Here is an 18,412-nt window from a genome sequence, read left to right as displayed (position 1 = left end):
TTCCCAAATTGGATTTGCAAATAATTGCTTTTTGATATTGTTGTTGATGTTATTGTTGTACCCTATTACATTGTAATCAGGGGAATAGCAGCATTGATTTATTTCATCAAAGATATCAAGGCTATAAATTCAAAATCAACACATTTTCCAGGACGTAGCTTGACGAAGTGCCCCAAACAATTTTAAAATTTATAAAATCCTTGTGAAAATTGCCCAAAACGGCTTGTGCCCCCCCCCCCCCCCGCCCGCCCCGACTCACGAGCTCCGGGCACGAGCTAAGCCAAGTTTCATGTCTTGACCGTACGCGTGGATCAATATTCTATTGTAAGTAGGCCTACGTCCCAGCACGCTTGTTCATTTTCTGCATGGCTGTTTCTGTTATGAACTTACGCCCCTCTGAAATCAAGCGCATGAAAAACTCTCGGCTAACCTTAAGATAAAAACATTGATTTTTATTGAACAAAAAAAATGTGACCCTGATTTTTCAAGATTTAGGGTTGGTCGCTGAGGGCAACACAACATTTTTTTTGGCCTAATTTAATGCAATTATTTTCTGATGACTGAAAAACCTTAAATCTATTATACTATTTTATGATAAACATATTTTACTTGAGTTTACCTCTAATCAACGAGTTGATACCCATCCTGTTGACAAACATGTTATCTGTGTATTCTGATGACGTGAAGAGTTCAGCTATTACATACAAATCTGGTCTCACCTTCCTGGCTTCATCAAGTAGATACTGTTAAAAGAAATCATTCAATAATGAAATAAGGTGGCCTTTATGAATTACCCTATATACCATTTTCCACCCAGATGTGGCAGTGACGTCAACATGCCGAGGCAGCTGTTTCGCATGCACATCTATGCGCCGTCTTAAGTGCACACATGGAACGCCAGCGCTTTGAGCTAACATAGCGATCTGAAGCTGCGCCCAATGAAGTGCGCACTGATGTCACTGCCACATCAGGGTGAAAAATGGTATACAGGGTGTATCAAAATGATTGGTACCCATCAGCTTTGTTGTCTAATGAAACACCTGCTTCTTCCCAATTCAACATTAGATCCTCTTGAAATGACTACAAATTAAAGTTGTGTAACCTTTTATTACATAAATCTACAAACAAATTTTGATGTGGCAGTCTTGGCCATGGTCACTGGATATTGATGAGTACCAATCATTTTGATACACCCTGTAGTCTATTTGATTTCTTCGATACATCAGTGTCAGAGCTGCCAACATTTGAATCTTGAAAAAAGGGAGATTTCCTGTTGCAATCAGGGAGATTTGTCAAAATGTGTACATCTTAATGGACAAAACCATGTCCTTTTCAGGGAGATGACCAAAAATTAAGGGTTCTGAAGGTTTAAAAGTAGGGAGTCTCCTGCAAAAAGAGGGAGAGTTGGCAGCTCTGCAGTGTCCCTGTGTGATAGATGCACGATCACAGGTGGTGCATCTGTAGCGTGTGATGCGGCCTGAAGTTACTGCACCCTACAGATACACTGCCTTTAATCGCATGTGTATCCCACATGGACGCTACTGTCTGGAGTAAGCCAAATGGACTTATAATAGCAGGTGCAGCAAATACTCATCTTTGAGGGATGCACTGTATTTCATGAAGATGAAGGGTGCAAAACACAACTAATAGCCTATATACTTGAACTTGTGAGAAAGTAAAGCCTTTTAAAGCTTCTTTATCCAACAAAATTTTGGAGTTCATAAGAGCTGATTCACTAATTGTGCCACTACTACTTCCACATTTTTTGCAGGCTTTCACACATTTCTTTTAGTTAGATCGTTTTTGGAGAGGACAAGTGGGATGACTTTAAAATTTTGCTTTCCTATTTGCACATTTTGCCTAATATGCCATCACTGTTGTGTGTTTTGGAAAATTGAGGACTGTTGATTTTCTTACCATGCTGGATGATAATTCTGAAAATAAGAAGAGCTGACAAACAGATTTTGAATACCATTGTTTCCAAATTTCTTTTGTCGTCTAAAGTTAGTTAACCTACAATGGAAAGAGATGGCTGGGCATGTATCATAGGATGGTTCCTTTCCCATTAAGTCTCTTACACAACACCTACCTCGGCTACATGTATTGGTGTGTTATGACAGTTGTCAATGCGTACACCGTGGAAGATTTTAGCCACTTGTCTAGTGTACTTCAGCATGTGTTCCCATAGATATGGGCACTCCTCTGGCCTGTTTCCATAGCGCAACTTCACGCTGTCTCCCCAGCAGATGAGTTCTCTTCGTAGATAGACCTGCATAATACCAGTGAAGAAGAAACAAGTAGTGTCTCATCCCTAATTAATGAATAAGCTTTTTTGGCAATTACTTGAGGGGTCAGAGTTCGAATTAAAGGTCAGACTTAGGGTTTGGAATAGACATAGGGTTAGGAATATGATTAGGATTAAGGTTTGGTTTAGAGTTAACATTGAAATTTTGGTTTTGGTCAGGGTATGGGTTAGGGCTATGGTTAGGGTTAGGGTAAGGAGTACAATGGACTCTTCCAGTTGAAATCCATACAACCCCCTATGGACGACATGACCTTAATCTCCCACACAGGGAGTGTAGATTTCAAATGGAGTTACCATCAGGTAATCCCATTTGAAATCAACACCCCAGATTAAGGTCATGTCTTCCATAGGTGGTGTATAGATTTCAACTGGAATAGTTGGTTGTACTCCTTACCCTAATCCTAACCATATCCATAATCCTACCTAACCAAATCCAAACCATAATCTCAAAGTGTGTGAATTTAGGCTATAAAACCTTAAAAACAGACTGAAAATAAATAAAAGGGTGGAAATTTGGAGCAATAAAAAGTAGGGAATCAGGCAACTGCCTGACAAATGGCATCCCTATAATTGAGGTGTCAGCTAAAAAGGGTATATAAAAACTCTCATCCAATGATGTAAACCTACAGAAATAAGTTCTCACCTTGGCCGGTGGTTCAGCAAAGTTGACGAGTGGGTCTGCATTCATGACCCATCCATTACCTATCTGTAGGAATGGTGCTTTCTCTTCATTCATCAACAACTCCTCGTCCCTCACACTGGTATCTGGACCCCAGTGACGGAAGTATCTGATTATATATACAAATGATGAATTGTTAATGAAAGGAGTGTTTGAGCGCAACAAGGCTTTTCAAAAGTCTGTGCAGTGTGATATAATTTTGCTAATACCTCGGAAATATACTAGCCAGTATGATTGACAATTTTGAAGAAATTTTGATTTTTTTTCTTCCATGTTGGAAAATATGAATTTAAAATAAATTCTCATCCCCATCATCTTTATTACCATCATCATCATTATTATTATCATCATCTTTATACTGTTGTCAACATCATCGTCATCATCATCAATGTCGACATCACCTCCACTGCCATCACAGAATCACCATGAAATCATCATCATAATTATTTTGACTGAATAGAAATTGCTATAGCGGAAAGAATAATTTTTGGACAGGGAAAAACTTTAGTGTGGATGAGCACAGTGAAATTCTTTTTAAATTTGTGATAAAGATCCACACTGATCAGTTTTTATAGTAATTTGCAGCAGGAAAATTATATGACCACAATCACATTCCCATCAAATTCTTACTTTCTCACACAGGGATTTTCCTTAGTGACCTCCTCCAGGTGTGGGCCATGAGCTTCTAGGTGAAAGTAGCGCATGTTTGCAATGACGTTGTTCACAGCATTCCGTAGGTCATCAAACATGACTTCAGCAGCCTTTTTGTTCAGTTCTTCTAGATGAGCTCTGAAAGCACTGCAGCACTTTTCTAGTCGAGCCGGTTCTGTCAGCGAGTCATCTCTGTTTAAGAAAATGTCAGAGGAAAATAATTGAGTCTCATCAGTGAAACATTTTTACAATTGCTATTTATATGGAAGCAAACAATGTAGAAAAATTGTTACAGAAAACATAAAGGTTACCGTATTCATTCCAATAAGCGCCCAGGGTGCTAAACAAAGTCAATTTGGGTGGGCGCTTAGTTTTTACCTGGTCAACATCTATCTGTCACTTCTACATTAATGGTACCCTTTAGTAAATTGAAAATACCCTGGGTTGGTGCTTATTGGGGCATGGGCGCTTATTGGAATGAATAAAAACATTAAGGGTATAAAACATTTTAATAACATTCAAATACATTGTTGAAAACTGGCTGCAAAACATGCTAACATAATGTTTGCACTGTCTAGAATGCTTTTTTATTGCAAAAATCCAGCAATAAAGGGCCTAATGATCATAACCTATTTTATGTTTCTTAGGTATATTTCCTAGATTATTTGGTCCGTATGCACAAAAAAGTTAGACTAGGTCTAAAGTTAGACCTGGTCTAAGTGGATTTTAGTTCCATCAGGAATGGTCCTTTACTCCTATTTCCTTCCTAAAGTAGCTAGCAAATTCTAAAGATTTAAATGCAGAGTTCAAAAATAATACAAAATATCTTAAGCAAATGTAAAGGAAAATGTCCTTTCTCCTGGGACTAAATTCCACTTAGACCAGGTCTAACTTTAGACCCGGTCTAACTCTTTTGTGCATACAGACCTTTGAGTTTATTTTACATGACGAACACTTAGAAACCATTTTCATTGAAATCGGAGAACTTTTAGTTTTTGACCTGTGTGGCAAAAAAAACTGACCACCCCCACTCCATTTTGACCTTTCTGCTTATAACTCAAGAACGATATGTTGCAGATAGGTCAAACTATACTTTTTCTGAATGGTATATGAACAAAGAAATACTTTGGCATGGTTTTTGACAAAATTTGAGCAATTTTTTAAATTTCAACCCTGTTGTAGTGTTTGCTCAATACGAGTGTATGTTTGCCATGTTTATTGCTTGTCTGTTGATGTTTTTGTCCACAGATAAACATGTAAATACCTCTTGATATTGAAGCACTGCAGAGCTTTGTGAAGATCAACATAGCAGCGTAAACGTCGGTAGTCAGGATCTTGATTCAGCTTTACATCTGCCGGTTCACACAGGCGTTTCTCAAATACTGTATCTTTTAAAACAAACACAGAACAGTTGTAGTTAGAAGTGCTGTAAGGTTTAGAGGAAAGAGTAAACAGGGCTATTCCATTTGAAATCCTCATTCCCCCTGTGGAAGATTCAGCTAAAGTCTCCCACAGAGGGTGTATGGCTTTCAAATATAATAGACAATTGGGTAATCCCATTTGAAATACTCACTCCAGTACAATTATGGATGATATAGGTAAAGCCATAATACAGGGGAGTATGGATTTCACACTAATAAACTCTAGCCAATTCCATTTCAAAAACATACTCCCTCTGTGGCAGATGTTTCTTCAATCTTCCACAGGGTTATGACAGATTTCAAATGGAATAGTTTGTATTCCTTTGCTTTTACTTTCTTCAGTTATGTAATCACCTTAATTATTTCGGATTATTCCCTTTTATTAGTATCATTATCATATCATTTGTTCTTGTGCAAAGATTGGTGAATAAATATGTTTAAATGCATGCTTGAACCATATTTTGTACTTTGTTCTCAAAATGACAAAAAATGACTTAGGCAATTAGCGTAGCAGGCTGTCGATATTTAATTCAGGCGCAGGAACATGTCTGTTTAGGCTTTTAAAGACATACAGGTACAGCAGTATCTTGAAATTAATATGCTCTCACTGGGAGCCAATGAAGCTGCTGATGAGATGGAGTTAGCAGCCCAATTTTGAAGTCTGATGATGTGATGAGTTGTGTTTGCTCCCAGCAGAAGACATGGAATTCGGCAACTATTACCTAACATGCCCTTTGGTCAAAATGAATGTATTTATAAACGACATTCCTTACTGAAAGTCATCAATACTAGAAGGTTCCGGTACTCAAGGTCATTTGCATCACAATTTCAACCACAACATTGGTCCGTCTATCAAAAATAGGCATGTCTGGTTGACCTGATTTAAATTAAATCTTAATTTCAACATACCCAGATGAATGAGAGTCTACGCAGTTCATGTAGTTATACATTTTGTATCTTAAAAACTTTTTTAAAAAGTTTAAAATGTTATATAAAATTATTCTAACACATGTTATCAATGTTTTGGAATCTAAGAGGTTCGACTTGAGAGTCCAGACTTCAAATAGCCCTGTACCTAAAAGTGGCACATCCAATATGGCAGATTTACCATAGCGTACAACACACTGGGCTATTCGGAGTCTGGACTCCTTCAAATCTAATCTCTATTCATGAAACAAACCTGATGTTCCAGCTGCATCTCTGAATAATTCCAGTATGATATCGACATTGCACTGGTAGTACTCTTCTAGTCTATGCTTGGGTATCACAGCCCAGGTCAATTCATTATGGATTCTCTGTAATAAATACAATGTAGATACAATCATCAATATAATTATGTAGGCATACATTGTTAGTAGTCTGCTCAACTCTAACAAGCCTGAGTACTAGAAAATACTACAAACAACACAGGATGTGATGACGCAATCACTCTAAGTGATATATGGGCACAAATTCGCAGCCAGCGTAAGACCCATGGCTAAATGTCAGGGCCTGAGCTACTGCTTGGCATGCAAGGGGTCTCGGGTTCGAATTCCACCCAAAGCGAACAACTTTGTTCATTTTCTCTCTTTATTTCTCCCTTCTTTCCCTTCCAGTCACCAGAAAGCCCTTTGGGCGTTAGGATAAGTATCACAACCCCAGTCAATTCATAACAGATTCTCTGTAATAATGAGATAGGGCATGGATATGAATTATGGGTAGGCAAACTGGAATTATGGGAAAATCAATTTTTAGAAAAAATGTTTGCAAAGAATCTTTTTTCAGATTTTGGTGAAATTTTAGGGTAATTTTAGCCTCCAGAAAAAAAAACACCCGACCGGTCAACTGACTTGAAAGGTACGTCCACCCACAGAACAGGGATTGTTTTTTTCATCACCTTATAGTGAAACATTCCGTATAATTTCAAAACAACTTACATTTAACTGTTCCTCATTGTTGACTATCTTTGGTATACCCTTGCTCTCCCATTTTCCTTCTATAATATCCAGTGTGAAATGCCACAAGATACGATCTAATACGTAAGCTGGGCGTAGATGCGGTGCGTTCACAACATTGTACGCACACTCTGGATGTTCCATGAGCCACGGACTATCAAATGACGTGTGATTCCACACCACGTCGCACACGCTAAGCATCCCCCACTCGTTCTGCATCTTTTTGACTAAAGCCTCGACTTGGTCGAAAGTTACTTTTTTACCGTCTCCGTGCAGGGTTTCGTGCAACATCAGCTGATCTCGTAATGAGTACGACGAGTTGGAATCACCCAGCTGCTGGATCGGGGTGAAGTGTATCATGTTATACCCAGCTTCTTTAGCGACAGAAAGACGTTTTTCCCATTCAGAGAATGGACCGAGGCATTTCATGAGGACAGTTTGTAGGGTAATGCAATCCAGCGGAAGGACGTCCATGTCACTGGAGAGCGTCAAGACGGGATCAACGATGAAATATCCCGACCCAAGCTGGTTGTTGCTGTAGGGAAAATGAGAAATAAAGTATCATCTTACATATTGGGCTATTCTAGTTGAAATCCTTACACCCCTATGGAAGACATGATATTAATCTTCAACACGGGGGTGGGGTGGGGGTGAATTGCAAATGAGGTTAATGTGCGACTTCATTTGAAATCTATACCCCCTGTGTGGGTGCTTAAGGTCATGACTTCCATAGAGGGTGTATGGATTTCAACTGGAATATCTTAGGTATTAGGCTATTCCAGTTGAAATCCATACACCCCTGTGGAAGACATAACATTAATCTTCAACACAGGGAGTGTGAATTTCAAAAGGGGTTACCTAAATGTGTGACTCCATATCTACACCCCACTGTGGAAGTTTAAGGTCATGTCTTCCATAGGGGGTGTGTGGATTTCAACTTTAATAGCCCATTTACTTTACAAGCTGTTTGTAAGTTCATTGCTTCTTAAATTGAGGTGAGAATAGCTATAATAAAGTGGAAATTTTCACATGTGAATTTTTTTTGTGCTTGGCCAATTGTGATCTGTTTGAGGGGGGTAATGACAATGGAAAATGTTATTGAGAAGGGTCATCAAATCCCTTCCTCCTCCCACACCCCATAAAGATTGGAATGTAATCCCATACCAGTTGTCGCTGGTGAAGTAGTACTGGAATGATCCTGCCTGATGGAGTTGTATCTCACAGAAGTTGTCGGAATCATCGCACTGTGATTTGGAGGGAGACTGCCACCCTAGCTCGTAGAATTCATGACGGCTGAATGGTTTATTGCTGCCATGTGGTGGGTGATTGGAAAACACACGCACCTTCCTCGCTTGCAAGTCCGGGCCAAGTACAAAGTGCAGGAGCCATCCTAATATATGAAAAAAGAAGAGGAAATCTTTATTGAGAAAAGTGAATTTTCAGACAAAGTTCTCACGACTTTCATTCAACCAGCATCCACTGGTCTTCAACATGTTCGATGCCAACTGATGTTGGGCTTTAAATTAAATATGGGCAAAATTTATAAAAATTATTAAATGAAAGTTACAAATGGGAATTTCCATGGATTTAACATTCAAAATATCTAGTATCTGAAGTAAAAATCATCATAATCCTGGAAGGTTCAGCAGGACTGCCTTTTGAGGAGAGCGAGAACAATCTTAAATCTGATAAACATGTAGGAGTGATTTTTAGCTTTCTTTAGTTGACCATTCTCTCCTTACATCCTATTGTAAATGTTCTAAACAGCTCTCCTCGAAGAATTCAGAAGAGTTAATGCTCTCCTGCAAATTCCAAAAGACAGTCCCTGGTTCAGAAGGTAATTTTATTCAGACATATTATGGAATTTATTATTGTACAAGTGCATTGAAAACGGGGCACTTAGACATTCTTCACTCAAAAAATTCTGTAGTAGGGGAGGAGCTAATATTGGGGGTGGGGCTCTAATTAGGTAGAATACAGTAATGCCCTTTAACCTTTCTTTCAAGATCATTTGGAATCTATTATTTATAAGTATATAGTTATATGCAAACCTGAATGTAACAGTATTAGATTTGCCCATCTGCAGTTTGTTATAACATCAAGCAAAAAGCTCGTCATGGCTCAAAATCAATATCAAATTCAGAAAAAAGATGATTTTAATCTACATAATCTGATTAAGATTTTTGCTGTTACGTGTACTTACATGTAGACTACACAAATCCACAATAACCTTATTTTATTACACTTGAAAATTATTGTTACCATATATTTATAAAAAAGAAATCAGATATTCATCCTTTGTCGGTACATCCCTTTTTAAAGGGATTTTCACTTTATTGTATGTATGGGCATTCACTCAAACATGCTCATCTGTCAGGACACAGGTCTATAACACCAATATGTTTGTACATTGACATCATGACCTTTGAATGTGTTGGGTACAAAAACTCACGTGCCACAACATGAGGTCAACACTTGACGCAGAGCTTGTTTACTGTGGTCTGTTACTGGAATGAGATAATTATAATAGGCTTATAGTGATTGAATTTTGACCCAGTGCCAGGATACTGTGGTTTCTACAGGCATCACATTGTATTTAATGTATGATGTTATTTATAGCACAGATCCGGGAAAGAAATTTTCTTTCCAAGATTTGCGTTAATAGCCTAGATAAGATGTCAAGAAGAAGACCTTCAAGCCATGTAGTAAATCATAACAAGCAAGATAGGGGACTAAAAAGATTCCATCATCTTGTAGCTATAGGTGCTATACCATGCATAGTGATAATTGGCAAAAATTTGGCATCAAAATATCTCACACCTACTATACGGAATTTGACCTACATGTAATAAGTGCCCCGGGCACGTAAGTCAGTCATTTTATAAATGGGGTGCTTATTAGAATTAAATCAAAAGTTATGAACGGGAATTTACACGCATAAACATTAAAAATATGTAACTGAAGTCAAAATCAGCAAATAATCCTAAACTGGAAGGTTTAAAAGATAATTTTATTCAGACATTGATAAGGGGCCTGGATAAGGGGGCACTTACATGTAGAGCACTTTAGGGGAGGGGCGCTAGGGGGCTATGCAATAATTATGTGTACTCTGGGGAAGGAGGGTGAATTCTGCCAAGTTCTGTCACAAATTCCTAAGTGCCAACAAATGTTTGGAACACTTTCTGATGTGCCAAAAATTCTTTTATTATTGTCTTACATAGCCGCTTTCGCCAAACGTTTGACAAACATTTAGCGATCACAAACGTTTGCCAAACGTTTAATTTACGGGCATTTTCAAAAATGTTTGTGATCGGCAATTGTTTGCCAAACATTTGGCCAAAACAGCTGTGTATCATGTGGTAATCGAAAAATGAGAAGGGAGACCATCCTCAGTTCTAATCTGAAATGTTTCCCCTCCCTACCAGTAAATAGCCAAAATTGGGAAATGTCCACTTTTTGGTGCAATTTTGTGCAAAATTGTTGATTTTCATCCCCTCCCGAAATTCACTTTTCCCCCATGCCCCCCCCCCCATTATTTTCTAATGCTGCCAAGTATAACACAATTTTGATCACTTTTGTCTCCTCAAAAGAGGATACACTCAAAATGTATATTTCTACCTCGAGTGACTGGCACTAGCTTTGAAGTTCAGCGTGTGCTGCGTTGACTAAGCATGGTTTCTTGCATGTACATATGCGGCATGTTGATTGCGCGCGTAAAAGTATGTACATGCACCAAGTAACACTAATTAAGCTAACGCAGAACACGCTGAACTTCAAAGTTTGTGCCGGTGACTCGATATAGACTATAGATAGGTCCCTTTTACTACATCTCCAAAACTAATGTCATCTGAGACCCAACCTCCCAAGAAAAAGGGCGGTGTGGTTCTCAAGTGATATTGGTTTTCGGAAGCCATAGTAAAACTATTAGGGACCTATCTACATGTAGTAAGGCTAAATTAATACATTAGTAGCAAGTCATCGTGACTATCATCTGACATCAACATATGATCCGGCAGATGATACATGTGATAATTATTAAGGCTAGTATTCTCAAACAGTTGCCAACTTTAATGCAGGACTAGACCAAGCATAGGCATTTAGTCTGTGCAGATTTGAAATGCACCAAAGGAATGCACTTTGTTAGGATTTAAGTTTTAATAAAAAAGAGGTTTATATTTTGCAACCCAGTAAAAACTTTATAAAAAAAGAAAATTTAAATCATTTTCAGGGGGACAAATTAATTTTAAACTATGGTATTTTTTCACAACTTTTCAAATTTTTCTGCCCCCACTAAAACCTTTTAGTGGGGGGGGGAGGAATTCAGTATTTTGTTTTCTTGAGACCCTTTGGCTCAATACCTGCTACATATACCTACATTTTGTACAATACATGTACATATAAATAGATGGACAAAGTATAATTTAAGGGATATTAAATAATTACATGTAAGAGCCCTGCAGGAGGGTAAAATTAGGGGGAAAGATATTTTTGGCAAGCCAAAGAGGAGGCAGGCAATTTTTTTGGGATTTTTGACACACATTTTACTGGGCAAATTTAAATGTTCAAATATGCCAAATTTCGTACTCACTATGATCGCAAGATATATCTAGACCATTTGTGACATGACCTGCCCCATGGGGTCCAAAATTAAAGAAGGCATTTTTGAAAATTGAGTTACTATAATTATTACCTTAACCTTACACAAACAGCAGGAATCATAAACACCAAAGGTGTAGCATACTTGGTTCATAAAAGTTACGAAGTTTTGTGATGTCAATTTTCTTATATATTTCATTGTTGTTTAATTTACACCATATTTTTGCCATTTATCTGTAGATTTCAAATTTGCCTCCTTTGGCCCCATGGAGATTGTGACACATTTAAGGTTTGTAAATTGGGAACCCAATAATTTGGCATGTGCATCTAGGGAGGAGGAGCAAATATTTTTGGCAGGCCAAAGAGTGGGGAGGGAAAGCCAAGCAAATTTTGGCAGGCCAAGAGAAGGGGGGGGGCATTCCGGGCAAGCAATTTTGGCATGTATACCATTTGGAAGTTCTAGCCCCCTGGTTCATAATTATTGGACAGCCCCTAAGATTAGGACTGAAGATACTTTGTCTTTGTGAATACTTGATCTACATGTAGGTCACATGACACCACTGCAAGAAATATCAGCTCCCACTAAGTATCCTCTCTTCTTTCCCATTAGACTTGACACAAGTCTTGTAGCAACAGCTTGCATGAACGCATGAACATGTGTGCATCTATGTCTCTGGTGAAGGGGTGTGTGTGGGGGTGTGTCTTTGTAGTGGCTATGAATGTACATTGTATGTATGCGAATGTGAATGCATGACCAATTGTTTTTCACAAAAACAAGTTTCACTCAACCAATAAATCTTAGAATACATTATACACCTAAAATTGACAATTTACATCAAATACAGTCTACTTCAAAAGCAAGATTTTTACCAAAACACTTGCACTTTTTGTTCTCACAATAAAATATACATGTAAGGGGCAAATGCTCCGGAAGATGTAAAATATTGGGGGCCCAATGGTGCCTGGCCAAAATTATTGGGGGGGGGGGGGAGGGCCCAATGGTAATTTTCCATAGGCATCCAAATTATTGGGGGCAAACCCAGGACCCCCCTGGTTCCGGAGCCACTGAGGGGGTTTCATGTAACCCAAGATTTATTTTTTTCTGCAATTAAAGGAGTACACAGACCTTGGCTACTTAAGGGGCTGTGCAATAATATGTCCCCAATATAGTGGGTGGCAAGCATTTTTTGGCAGGGCAAAAGGGGGTTGCAGCAATTTTGGGCAGGTTTGTTTGTTTGTTTTTATGGTCGCTCCGTGTGGAGACATGTTTGGGTCCTAAAGGGACCAGACAGGGGGCAAGAGATTTTTGACAAATCAAAAGCAGCTCTAGGCAAGAGATTTATGGCACACATTCATGGGGTATATACATGTATACATACTAAAATTTGTTCTAAAAAGGCTTAGGAAAATAGTACAGAAACATTCTAACACACAATCATTTCCAAACTGGGTTCCCAAAATTTGGCACGTGCAAATGGGGGGGGGGTTGGCAGGGCAAAAGAAGGGGAAAGCAAGAGTGAAACATTACTGAGAAGGGTGGCAAGGTTTTTTGTAGGCCAAAGGGGGATTCCTGGGAGGGCAAGATTTTTTTTGCAGACCAAAAGGGAGGAAGCATTTTTGACAGTCCATTTGAAATTGCCCACCCTGTGTAGGGACAGATAATTATTGCACAGTCCAAAGTGAATTTGACAATTAGTTTCCTACCCTATAAGTTCAAAGAAACTACCGTACTCATTTTCATGAAGAGTGTTTTAATCCCAAAACAAATTAATGTATTACCTGGTCACAAAAAACATCATTTGTTCTTTGGTTTTTTTGGTCATGCATGTACATGGACTTGTGTACAGTTTATTCCTGAGTAGCGGCCTACATGTGTGTGGACAAACTTTAATATGAGTGGAGTGCTGACATTCAATTTTACTAGTTAGTAATTCAATCTACATGTAGCACCTGGTTCTAGTAATAATGATGTTTATTAAAATTTACATGTAGATGAACCATTAATATTGCAATTAATTATGATTATTAAACTGCATATCTGTTCTGAATTATTTCTGATCAACAAATTTTAATTTACTTCAATTTACTTTCTAATAGTTTAATTAAATCTGAAATTAAATTATAATACTGGTAGATAAAATGTAGATAATGGTGAATCCAACAAATGATTTGGTTTGCTACCCCCTCCCCCAAAAGAAATTTCCAACCCTCCTAAAACCAACCCCAAAAGAAAACTATCTGTTTTATGGGCGAATGGTCAGGATTGCTCTTTATTTTATTTTTTATTTTTTTTTAGGCAAAAATCCCAGGGGGTACTCAAGTTTGGTTTTGGTAGGGACGTGTCGCTGAGATTTTGGAAGTGGACCCATAAATATACCAAATTTTCAAGAAATTTGGACCCATTGATATACCAAAAGTCGAAATTTTCGGCAGAATTTATTAACCAAAATTGTCTTAGTTTTTACAAATTTTCCCAAAATTTTGAAAATTTTGGCTAGATTAAGGAAAAATTGGGCTGTTTTCGAAAAAATTGAGAAAATTTTGAAAAAAGGACCCATTCATATATACCAAAATAGGCTTTGAAAAAGGGGTCATTGATATACCAGAAGGCCGAAAATGCTACCCATGTTTGCGGCATTAATATTGCAATTAATTATGATTATTAAACTGCATATCTGTTCTGAATTATTTCTGATCAACAAATTTTATTTTACTTCAATTTACTTTCTAATAGTTTAAAATTAAATCTGAAATTTAATTATAATACTGGTACATAAAAGATAGGTAATGGTGAATCCAACAAATGAGTTAGTTTGCTAACTACCCCCTCCCCCAAAAGAAATTTCCAACCCTCCTAAAACCAGCCCCCAAAAGAAAACTATCTGTTTTATGGGCGACTGGTCAGGATTGCTCTTTATTTTGTTTTGTTTTTTCTTTTTTAATTTGTCTTGTTTGGGTTTTTTTGTAGGCAAAAATGACCCTAAAATATCACCACAAACTTGACAAATCTGGCAAATATTTGATGATTATTTGCAATCATAGTATTTTGAAAAATGCTCTGAATATTTTTAAAATCAATAATTTTGGCAAAATATGCAAAATCAGGGTCGTTCAGAACCATAAATCTATCACCTATTTAACCCAGACTATAATCATGTAGGTTCTGATTCAATGAAATGATTAGGCGCACAATATGTAGACAGGAGAGCACATCTGTGGATCAGGGAAGCCCTTTGAAATCCACACCGGACAGTCAGGCTAGACTTGATCTCAGTCTACCAATCATTTCCCTCGTGAGTTTTGACTACGTGACAGATGGACTGGGCTGCTGTGTCCACAGAGATGTGCTAAGGAGGATGCTGTGAGCATCAATGCCTACACATATCATAACATCTTTATCTCTAGTAATCATTGGTAATAGGTCACTTATAAATAAACTTCTTACTACATTAGATCCATAGTTAATCACAGATATGAATGGAACATATCAGTGGGTTCATTTTTTCCATTTTATTGAAGCTTAAATCAAAAGTTATAACTTTATTTCTGCTATGGGAGTAGCACTTTTGATTTTAAAAATAGTTTTCTTGCAAATCAAAATTCCACCAACAAACAATTTTGCTGTGTTGCCCTCTGTAACCGGCAAAGCCGTAGCCAGGGGGCACGGGGTGTGATGCCTATCTGTAAAAATAAATAAATAAAAACATTTAAAGTCAGGCCTTTTTTGAAAGAAAAATATACAAAAGGTCCACTTTTTAGTCCGCTGCACCCCCCCCCCCCCCCTCCCCAAACAAATGGTCTGAATTTTGACAAATTTGATTTTAAGTTTTTAATGTACAAATGAATGATCGACCCTAATTTTGGATTTTTAGGAAAAAGTTGTTGTTTTTTACTTGTCATATTTTGCAAATCAATGATTTCAATTGACAATTCCAAATAATTTAAGGCAGCCATATTTTAAGTTTTGCCATTTAAAAACTGCAGTGTACTTCTTTAAAATATTAATACTTTGATATTTAAGAAATGAGTCAACGAAGCCAATAATCGTATTTAAATTTGCTTTGCGGTTCTTGAGTTATGGGGACGGATCAGCCCTCGAATTAAGGATATGAAGGGGCACGCCAACTTTTTTAGGGCAAGTTGGGAATTGCCTTGGATTTTCACTGAAAAGGCAAGGCAGCACGGCAGTTTGTAATATTTCAAGAGGGCATCATGGCAACTGTTGAAAATTTGAGAAGGGCACCAAGGCAATTTCTCAAAAGTGAAGAAAACACACACAAACATACTATAGATGATTTTATAAATGAAGGGGGCAAGGGGCAGGGCTGGGGCACCGACGGCAACTTCATTAGAGGGCACGGCAAGTGACTGCCTTGGGTAGAGGACATATTTTTAGGGCATTACGGCAGTGGGGATGGGCACCCACGGCAAAATGCCATGGGTGCCGTGGGTTAATTCGAGGGCTGGGACGGATAGCAACGTTTGCACCATATTTTTTTGTTGGAAATGATAGCAGTGACATCAGACACACCAAATTGCATTCTGAATATGCGGAATGTCCTTTGTTAAAAATTAAATAATTGTGATTTTTTTGCAATTCGCAATATAATAATTTGCCCCAGAAGTTGTGTCTGGATTTACTGCCATAGCAATAGGTTAAAACAATTTTTGAATATTATATCACACTGCACTAATACATGTATATGTTCACACGGTACCTCTGCACTGACCCATACAATTTAGATGTCAAAGAACAGGGGTAAAGGCCTGGATCGTAATTCTATAGAATATTCATATCATGCATCACTTGCGCCTCTAAGATTAATATCTCTGAAAAGAGCAGTATTATATTCAATCTATGATTGCAGACATACACAGGTGATGATTGCAATATTCAAAAACTTTTTTTTGCTACAATCCTGTTACATCACTTCTATGGCAATTTTTATGGCAAATTTGTAAAATATGATATTTTCAATATTTTTAAATTACTTTGAGGACTGTTAAAACAGTCCTCAAAGTAATCTTTATCAATCTAATGATATGAACTTTAAGTGTGTAACATGTACATATGTAGCTGGGAGGAAAAGTCGATCATCATTTGAAAATTTTGACCTTTTGTATCAATTTCAAAATTAGTCACAAAATTTATCAGGGGGTGTAACCACCAAAAACACTCCAAATTCATGCTAAAAATAATGGTCTGCCCATGTTTAGGGTGCAATTTTGCAATTTGAAAACTGTTGGAAACTGGTATTGCAATTCACAAAACAGAATTAGCCTATTAGAAAACGGAAAACTTTGTACATTAGGATTGTCAACTGGAATAGCCCATTGCATGGCCTGAAACTGAAATCATTATTAAATTCTGTTTCAGTTTAGTCTTTGTGTCAAGAATGTGTCGAGAAAACAAAATGAAACAAAAAATTGTAACATTTCCACATGAACTGGGTATTAAACAAATTGAAAGTCCACACTGGCATCAAATTTGCTGGAAGGCCAACCAACATTTGCAAAAAAAGAACATAATTGAGTGAAGAAAAGTTAATTCTCTTCCAAAACAATCATTGTAACGTTTGCTCTACAGGAGGGCTTTAGTTTTCTGATTTTTACACAATTTTAGTGTGCTTTGATGTTTTTATACCCTGGAAAAACAAAACAAGGCCTAATAATTGCTGTATTTGAGATAAAGTGTAAGTCAAAGATTTTGTATTAAATCATCAGATTCACTGATACAAATTGCATTCATAATCTATGCATTTGAATGAATAATAATTCAGGGTGTTTTTTTCTCTGAAAATAAAACAGTTCAGCTGAAAATGAAACGGGAAACATGTATCTGAACATAACTGAAAACTAATCATTTTATAATTTTATGGAAACAAATAACAATCATCATAATTTTATCAGAAATGAACGTACCTTACATTGTTGGGAGAATCAAATTGATTCCAATAAACTCCCTGTTTAATAAACAAGATTCATAAATCAGGCTTTGCCGTTTATTTGTAATTCCTCAACAAGATTCATAAATCAGGCTTTGCTGTTTGTAATTTTCAGGGGAGCTTTTAATCGTTCTCCATGAAGGCTACAGGAGAGCATTTTTACTGTACTGTATATATGTGGTTATTATTGTTACACCAAAGCATAGATACTAAAATTTTTTTAGTATTTTTAGTATCTATGACCAAAGGTAGGCAAGCAATAAAAAGCTCTCCTCAGCTTTATTTGAGGGGAGTGATGGGGAGCAATCGCTATAGCTCGGACATATTGATTCTTGCAGTTGCACTGAGCCAGGGATGAAAGTGGCCTGAAGTGACTTGGCAGGAAAAGCCTGAAAAAGCGCGTAAATTTGGGCTATAAAGCCTCAAAACGGGCTGAAAATAAATAAAAGTGCGGAAATTTGGAGTGGCAAAAGGCCTGAAATCAGGCAATTGCCTGAAAACTGACATCCCTGACTGAGCAAATTAGAACTGAGATTTTCTAGTGATTTTGTGCCCAGGCACCCTACAAGTAATTGTATCAAAAGGGGTCAAGTCAAACTGACAGGGTCTCCAACAAGCCTTGAAATAAGTGGGGCGAGTGGCGTAGCCAGTGGGGGAGCCAGGGGGCGGTGCCCCCCCCCGCTCGTCATGGCCGTGCCGGTACATGTAAGGCCGTCAGTGTAGACGGACGGTGTTGTTGAAAAAAAAAATTCGTTCATAATAAACTAATTTTCACCCAGGGAGACAGGCAAAATGGGAGTATTGTAAAGAAAATGATGAAAAATTGTGAATAAAACACCATGCAAAAAAATTTGGGGTCAACAAATCAAAACTTCCGTCGG

At 37.6% G+C, this 18,412-nt stretch overlaps 1 protein-coding gene across 1 annotated transcript in view; it reads right to left on the bottom strand.

Moving 5' to 3' along the window:
• The window catches only part of LOC140141086 (glycogen debranching enzyme-like), a 77,488-nt gene that overhangs the window by 53,722 nt on the left and 5,354 nt on the right, over window positions 1-18,412 (bottom strand). The window contains exons 3-10 of the mRNA XM_072162863.1: window positions 8,155-8,380; window positions 6,973-7,525; window positions 6,237-6,351; window positions 4,900-5,023; window positions 3,615-3,827; window positions 2,949-3,093; window positions 2,090-2,269; window positions 620-743 (exon numbers count right to left, since the gene is read on the bottom strand). Of these exons, the coding sequence (XP_072018964.1) occupies window positions 620-743; window positions 2,090-2,269; window positions 2,949-3,093; window positions 3,615-3,827; window positions 4,900-5,023; window positions 6,237-6,351; window positions 6,973-7,525; window positions 8,155-8,380 (1,680 nt within the window). The remainder of the gene's footprint in view (window positions 1-619; window positions 744-2,089; window positions 2,270-2,948; window positions 3,094-3,614; window positions 3,828-4,899; window positions 5,024-6,236; window positions 6,352-6,972; window positions 7,526-8,154; window positions 8,381-18,412) is intronic.

Source organism: Amphiura filiformis, chromosome 19 (genome assembly GCF_039555335.1).
Source record: "Amphiura filiformis chromosome 19, Afil_fr2py, whole genome shotgun sequence".
Taxonomy (NCBI): Eukaryota; Metazoa; Echinodermata; class Ophiuroidea; order Amphilepidida; family Amphiuridae; genus Amphiura; species Amphiura filiformis.
This window is presented reverse-complemented; position numbering and strand designations above follow the sequence as displayed.